General features: G+C 47.1%; 1 protein-coding gene across 1 annotated transcript in view; it reads right to left on the bottom strand.

The window, feature by feature from the left end:
• The window catches only part of LOC112073464 (collagen alpha-2(VI) chain-like), a 112,886-nt gene that overhangs the window by 51,932 nt on the left and 53,084 nt on the right, over positions 1 to 7,870 (bottom strand). The window contains 1 exon segment of the mRNA XM_070440154.1: positions 7,267 to 7,317. Coding sequence (XP_070296255.1) covers positions 7,267 to 7,317 — 51 coding nt within the window.

Raw genomic sequence — 7,870 nt, 5'->3', positions numbered from 1 at the left:
TGTGTTGTGTGTTGTGTGTGTGTGTGTGTGTGTGTGTGTGTGTGTGTGTTCTGAATAACTCACACAGCAGCCACAAGGTCTCTCTGATGTAGTTCATGAATTACATTCCTACATGAAAACATACACATTTCATCACATGACCTTTCTCTGAGAGGGATGACAAAGAGTGATAGAGGGGGGAGGGATGGTGGGGTAGAGGATGGAGGGATAGGAGGGGGTAGGGGATGGGGGGTAGAGGGATAGAGAGATGGCGGATAGAGGGATAGAGGGGTAGAGGGGTGGAGGGATAGAGCGGGTAGAGGATGGAGGATAGAGGGGGTAGAGGGATGGAGGGGTAGAAAAGTGAGGGGTGGAGGGATGGAGGGGTAGAGAGATGGAGGGATGGATGGGGTAGAGGGTGGGGGATGGAGGGGGTAGAGAGATGGAGGATAGAGGGGGTAGAGGGGATGGAGGGGGTAGAGGGATAGAGAGATGGAGGGATGGAGGGGTAGAGGGGTGGAGGGATGGAGGGGTAGAGAGATGGCGGGATAGAGGGGTAGAGGATGGAGGGGTGAGGGGTGGAGGGATGGAGGGTAGAGAGATGAGGGATAGGGGGGTAGAGGGATGGAGGGGGTAGAGGGATAGAGAGATAGAGGGGATAGAGATAAAGGGATGGAGGGATGGGGATGATAAGAGGGATAGAGGTTCTACTGTGAGGTCCGGGGTTCTCTCGGTGACCTGGGATCTCCCGTAGAGAGAATGAGTATACTTTCATACAGATTAACACACACTCACACACGTGCCGGAAGTACTGTCTGTATGTGTATGCGTGGGTTGCTTGTGTACGTACGGTCTCGTCCACCCACTCCTCTTGGTCCTCTGAATCCAGGTTCTCCTGAGGCCCTGGTTCTCCCCCTCTCAGGGGTCCTCGTTCCCCGCCTGGCCTCCTTGGGGCCACAGTCTCCTCTGCGCTCCTCTGGATCCTAGATCCGCCCTTCTCCCACGTTCACCTGAACACACACAGGGTTCAGACAGTGTGTTAGGAGACAGTGTTAGACTGTTAGGGAGTGTGCGTGTGTCAGGGAACCATCCTACTCAGTGAATTTCAGATTTTTTTTTAAAGTTATGAAATATTAAATGTATCCTTTTTAGAATAACTATACTGAATTATTCAATTAATTTACCAAATACTCAAGTGGGCGAGAATGAGCAGTCTCTGTTTGACCTGGTGAATTCTGAGATGTCCTGAGTTTTAACTTCATTGGGGAAACAAACTTCGTGGGCGAACCCAGAGCCATGGGTGTGATGAGCTGTAAACAGACCCAGAGCACTGGGTGTGATGAGCTGTAAACAGACCGCAGAGCCACTGGGTGTGATGAGCTGTTAAAGCAGACCCAGATGCCACTGGGTGTGATGAGCTGTAAACAGACCCAGAGCACTGGGGTGTGATGAGCTGTAAACAGACCCAGAGCCACTGGGTGTGATGAGGCTGGTAAACAGACCCAGCGACTGGTGTGATGAGCTGTATAACAACCCAGAGCCACTGGGTGTGTGATGTAAGAAGCACTGTGTAAACAGAACCAGAGCCGCTATTTTTTTACTTTTCTGTTTTTGCCATTTCTGAATGTGTTATTCAATGTGTTTTTTATGTGTAAAAGCATAATCTACGTTCTTGTCATAATAATTTATATTTATATTTTTCCTATCAGGGTCCTGAATCAAATTCAAATGGTTACATGTAAACAATTCCATATGTTATCTAGTAATATGTTGCTCATCTAAGGGCGTTTTATATATAAGGAGCTATATTTAAAAACAGTGGACTCTATAGTAGGCTTCCTTATCTGAAGGTATGTTCTGCTCATGATTGTTAAAGTCGCGCACAATTTCCCTGTCCTTCCATCAGAGTGCTGCAGGTTTCTGTTTTTTCACATCAGAGTGCTTGCAGGTTCCCCCTGTCCTTCAGCATCAGAGTGCTGGCAGGTTCTCTTCTTCAATCAGAGTGCTGCAGGTTCTCTGTCCTTCAACATCAGAGTGCTGCAGGTTCTCTGTCCTTCACATCAAGTGCTGGCCAGGTTCTCCTGTCCTTACATCAGAGTGCTGCAGGTTTCGCTGTCCTTCATCAAGAGTGCTGCAGGTTCCTGTCCTTCATCACAGAGTGCTGCAGGTTCTCTGTCCTTCACATCAGAGTTGCTGCAGGTTCTCTGTGCCTTCCACATCAGAGTGCTGCAGGTTTCCTGTCCTTCCATCAGAGTGCTGCAGTTCCTGTCCTTCACTCAGAGTGTGCAGGGTTCTCTGTCCTTCACATCAGAGTGCGCAGGTCCCTGTCTTCACATCAGAGTGCGCAGGTTCCCTGTCCTTCACATGCAGAGTGCTGCAGGTTCCTGTCCTTCACATCAGAGTGCTGGATGTTCCCTGTCCTTCACATCAGAGTGCTGCAGGTTCTCTGTCCTTCACATCGGAGTGATGCAGGTTTCTGTCCCCTTTCACATCAAGAGTGCCTTTTGCAGGTTTCTGTGTTTTTCAACATCAGAGTGCTGCGGTTCTCTGTCTTCACATCAGAGTGCGTCAGGTTCTCGCTCAGAGTGCTGCGTTTCTGTCCTCACATCAGAGTGCTGCAGGTTCTTGTCTTCAATAGAGTGCTGCAGGTTTCTCTGTCCTTTCCACATGAGAGTGCTGGCAGGTTCTCTGTCTTCAGCATCAGAGTGCTGAAGTGTTCTCTGTCCTTCACAATCAGAGTGCTGGAGGTTTCTCTGTTCGTTCACTCAGAGTGCTAGCAGGTTCTCTGTTTTTCACATCAGAGTGGCTTGCAGGTTCATCTGTCCTTCACATCAGAGTGCTGCAGGTCTTTCTTCTAGAGCTGGTCCTTTCACCATCGAGTGCTGGCAGGTTCTTCTGTCTTCAATGAGTGGCTGCAGGTTCTCTGTCCTTCACAATCAGAGTGCTGCAGGTTCTGTCCTTCACATGCAGAGTGCTGAGGTTCTCTGTTTCAATCAGAGTGCTGCAGGTTTCCTGTCTTCCGCATCAGAGTGCTGCGGTTTCTCTGTCCTTCACATCAGAGCTGCTTGGAGGTTCTCTGTCCTTCACATCAGAGTGCTGCAGGTTCTCTGTCCTTCACATACAGAAGTGCTGCAGGTTTCTGTCCTTCACATCAGAGTGGAGTTCTGTCCCATAGGTCTGCAGTTCTGTCTTCACATCAGAAGTGGCTGGCAGGTTCTGGTTCCGTTCCTCGGTGCCAGTTCCTTCACATCAGAGTGAATCACTGCCGACAGACACAAGCAAAAACTCTTTCCATAAATGTTTGCATGCAGCCTAACTAAACATCAGAGATTGACATGCCTGTATGGGATGAAACAAGCCGATTTGTCAGTCTGGATAAAGTCTAGTAACAAACAAGCCGCTGACACACGTACTATGCCCCTGTTCTCCAGGGCAAACGAGTGTCATGTTAATGCTTTATCGGCATTTTCTGTGTTGGAGACAATGTGAATGTGATCAAAATGTTGGTTTATATTTCATAACTTGAGCTGGCTAGGCTAACGAGACTTTTCATATCCAGAATGATGCCCAGAGCCACTGGGTGTGATGATCTGTAAACAGACCCAGAGCCACTGGGTGTGATGAGCTGTAAACAGACCCAGAGCCACTGGGTGTGATGAGCAGCCCAGCACTTTTTCTTTTGATTTAGTTTAATAAAACATGAGCGGATCCGGACAAGAAATCTGTAAAACCCAAACTGTGTGAGCTACAAACTAATATGTCACCAGTATCAAAAGTGGAGACTCTCACGAACATGACAATGTTGTTTGGCTCTACGACATCCAGAAGCTTTACGGCTGAACTCCGGTGCGGAAGTCCTCATTTCGAAAGAGGTCTTCTCACAAAACTGACTGTCCAGACCGAACATTTGGAGCTACAAACCAATATGTCACTGATATCAAAAAGGGAAACTCTCACGAACACGAAGGTGTGAGTTATCCTTCTCAACGAAGCACACAAGCTCCAGGGGAGTCGTCTGAAACGAACCCAGTTACTAGGCTGTAAAAATTGCAAAGTGCATAGAGGGTCAAATGTGCCAAAAATAATGTGACCAAACATGGGTCTGAAAAAGTTCTTATATCTCTTAGATATAGGACAGACACTCCTCATGATTTTTTTAAATTTTTACTTTCTGTTTTTCCATTTCTGAATGTGTTATTCAATGTGTTTCTACATGCTATAGTAGTAAAAGCCAAATTCAATGTTCTTTCAAAAAAAAATTTTTTTACAGGGTCCCTGAAATCCAAATCAAATGGCTACATGTTGAAAACAATTCCATATGTTATCTTAGTAGATGTTGCAATCTAAGGGCGTATTTAATTTTAATTTTTTTCACTGTATCATTGACTATATGTTTGTTTTACTCCATGTGTAACTATGTGTTGTTGTATGTGTCGAACTGCTTTGCTTTATCTTGGCCAGGTCGCAATTGTAAATGAGAACGTGTTCTCAATTTGCCTACCTGGTTAAATAAAGGTTAAATAAAATAAAATAAATAAATAAAATAAATTTAAAAAAGAAGGTCTATTGAGTCCAAGTTAAAAACAGGGACAAAGTAGGCTACTGCCAATTTCCCTGTCTTTCCATCAGAGGCTGCACGGTTCTCTGTTTTTTCACATCAGAGTGCTTGGCAGGTTCTGTCCTTCAGCATCAGAGTGGCTCGTTTCGTCCATCGAGTGTCGGTTCTTGTCTTCACATCAGAGTTGCTGCACGTTCTCTGTCTTCACATCAGAGTGCTGCAGGGTTGCTCCCCTTTGTCCCCCCTTACAATCAGAGTGCTGCAGGTTTCGCCTTCATCCACAGATGCGCGCAGGTTCCCTGTCCTTCAACATCAGAGTGCTTGGATGCAGGTTCTCTGTCCTTCACATCAGAGTGCTGCAGGTTTCTCCTTAGAGTGCTAGTTCTCTCTCACAATCAGAGTGCTGCAGCTTTCCTGTCCTTCAGCATCAAGTGCTGCAGGTTCCTGTCCTTCACATCAGAGTGCTGCAGGTTCTCTGTCCTCACATCAGAGTGCGCAGGTCCTGTCCTTCACATCAGAGTGCGCAGGTTCCCTGTCCTTCACATCAGAGTGCTGCAGGTTCCCTGTCCTTCACATCAGAGTGCTGCATGTTCCTTCCTTCACATCAGAGTGTGCCAGGTTCTCTGTCTTCACATCGGAGTGATGCAGGTTCTCTGTCCTTCACATCAGAGTGCTGCCAGGTTTTCTGGTTTTTACATCAGAGTGCTGCAGGTTCTCTGTCCTTCACATCAGAGTGCTCAGGTTCTCTGTCCTTCACATCAGAGGTGCTGCAGGTTCTCTGTCCTTCACATCAGAGTGCTGCAGGTTCTCTGTCCTTCACATTAGAGTGCTGCAGTTCTGTCTTCACATCAGAGTGCTGCAGTGTTCCCTGTCCTTCCAATCAGAGTGCTGAAGGTTCTCTGTCTTCATCAGAGTGCTGCAGGTTCTCTGTTCTTCAATCAGAGTGCTGCAGGTTCTCTGTCCTTCACATCAGAGTGCTGCAGGTCTCTGTCTTCACATCAGAGTGCTGCAGGTTCCCTGTCCTTCACATCGAGTGCTGCAGGTTTTCTGTCCTTCACATCAGAGTGCTGCAGGTTCTCTGTCCTTCACAATCAGAGTGCTGCAGGTTCTGTCCTTCACATCAGAGTGCTGCAGGTTCTCTGTTTCACATCAGAGTGCTGCAGGTTTCCTGTCCTTACCATCAGAGTGCTGCAGGTTCTCTGTCCTTCACATCAGAGTGCTGGCAGGTTCTCTGTCCTTCACATCAGAGTGCTGCAGGTTCTTCTGTCTTCACATCAGAGTGCTGCAGGTTCTCTGTCCTTCACATCAGAGTGCTGCAGGTTCTCTGTCCCTTCCCATCAGAGTGCTGCAGGTTCTCTGTCCTTCACATCAGAAGTGGCTGGCAGGTTTCTCTCTTTGCCTCATGATTTGTCAAATCGCGCACAATTTCCCTGTCCTTCACATCAGAGTGCTGCAGGTTCCCTGTCCTTCACATCAGAGTGCATCACTCCCGACAGACACAAGCAAAAACTCTTTCCATAAATGTTGCAGCAGCCTAACCTAAACATCAGAGATCTGACATGCTGTATGGGATGAAAACAAGCCGATTTGTCAGTCTGATAAAGTCTAGTAACAACAGCAGCTGCACACAGCGTACTATGCCCCCTGTCTCTCCAGGGCAAACGAAGTGGTCATGTTATGCATTTATAGCCAATTTTCTGTGTTAGGAGACAATGTGAATGTGATCAAATGTGGTTTATATTCAAACTTGAGCTGGCTAGGCTAACGAGACCTTTTCAATCCAGAATGATGGAATCAATCAACACAACAGTGATGACATAGACTGAGTGAATTCGTTTTTAATTAGGCGTACAGTTGCATAGGCCTACGTGATGCAAACACTGCCTAAAGTCAGCTCAGCCCTGTGAGTTCTATTGTCCAATCGTAGTTGTTGTCTCTGTGTAGAGGAAACCTGTATGTTAGTCTAGTTGTAAAATACATTTCATATAAACTAACACAATCACATTATTACACATCAATGATTTCCTCCTTGCGTGGACTGACTCGTTGTTAGCTCGTCTGTCTAACAGTGTTGTTTTTGTCTTCCCAGTCAGATCCTGTCCTGCCCTCAACCCCTGTTCTGGACTGAAGAATCTGAACACCTCAACCCCTGTTCTGGACTGAAGTCTCTGAACACCTCAATCCCTGTTCTGGACTGAAGTCTCTGAACACCTCAATCCCTGTTCTGGACTGAAGTCTCTGAACACCTCAACCCCTGTTCTGGACTGAAGTCTCTGAACACCTCAACCCCTGTTCTGGACTGAAGANGACTGAAGTCTCTGAACACCTCAACCCCTGTTCTGGACTGAAGTCTCTGAACACCTCAACCCCTGTTCTGGACTGAAGAATCTGAACACCTCAACTCATGACTCATACCCTCATTCAATCACTGCTGTGATCCCTTCCCAACACTGTAAGTAGCCCTCTCATTCCCCTTCCTGCTTTGTCATCTCCGTGACAACCCTGTCTCATTCCCCCTCCAGCTTTGTCATCTCCATGACAACCCTGTCTCAGTCCCCTTCCTAATTTGTCATCTCTGTGACAACCCTGTCTCAGTCCCCTTCCTGCTTTGTCATCTCCGTGACAACCCTGTCTCAGTCCTCGCCTCTACTGTGGTTCTCCCATCCTTGTAAATTGTTCAAGTCACCAGCCTCTGGTGTGTGTGCTGGTGTGTGTGTGTGTGTGTGTACCGTTGGTCCTCTTGGTCCTGGGTAACTGAAGCCAGCTCTTCCCACGTCGCCCTACAGCAGCACAGAAATCAATCGATCACAACACAGTCAAAACAGTCACATCAGGGTTCCCAAACTCGGTCCTGGGTCCTCCTGGGTGCACATTTTGTTTTTTTTCCCATAACGCTCCACATCTGATTCAAATGATCAAAGCTTGATGATTAGTTGTGTAGTGCTAGGGCCAAAAACCAAAACATGCCCCCCTCGAGGCCCCGATAACTGAGTTTGGGAACCTCCTGCATTAAAGAGAGAGTCAGACATGAAGTCAACAGCAATGTCAGGTTGACTTCCACAACAGCTAGAAGATCCTTTAACTTCTCTGTTGTTTTGCATCTCACTCATCTGTAACATCTGCAGTTCATCCTGCTCCTCGTCGTATCAGACGCACCACACACTCTGAGAACTACACTCTGAGAACTACACACTGAGAACTACACTCTGAGAACTACACTCTGAAAACTACACACTGAGAACTACACACTGAGAACTACACACTGAGAACTACACACTGAGAACTACACACTGAGAACTACACACTGAGAACTACACACTCTGAGAACTACAC

Source organism: Salvelinus sp. IW2-2015, unplaced genomic scaffold (genome assembly GCF_002910315.2).
Source record: "Salvelinus sp. IW2-2015 unplaced genomic scaffold, ASM291031v2 Un_scaffold2269, whole genome shotgun sequence".
NCBI lineage: Eukaryota > Metazoa > Chordata > Actinopteri > Salmoniformes > Salmonidae > Salvelinus > Salvelinus sp. IW2-2015.
The sequence above is the reverse complement of the archived record's forward strand: the minus strand, read 5'-3'. Positions and strand labels throughout refer to the sequence as shown.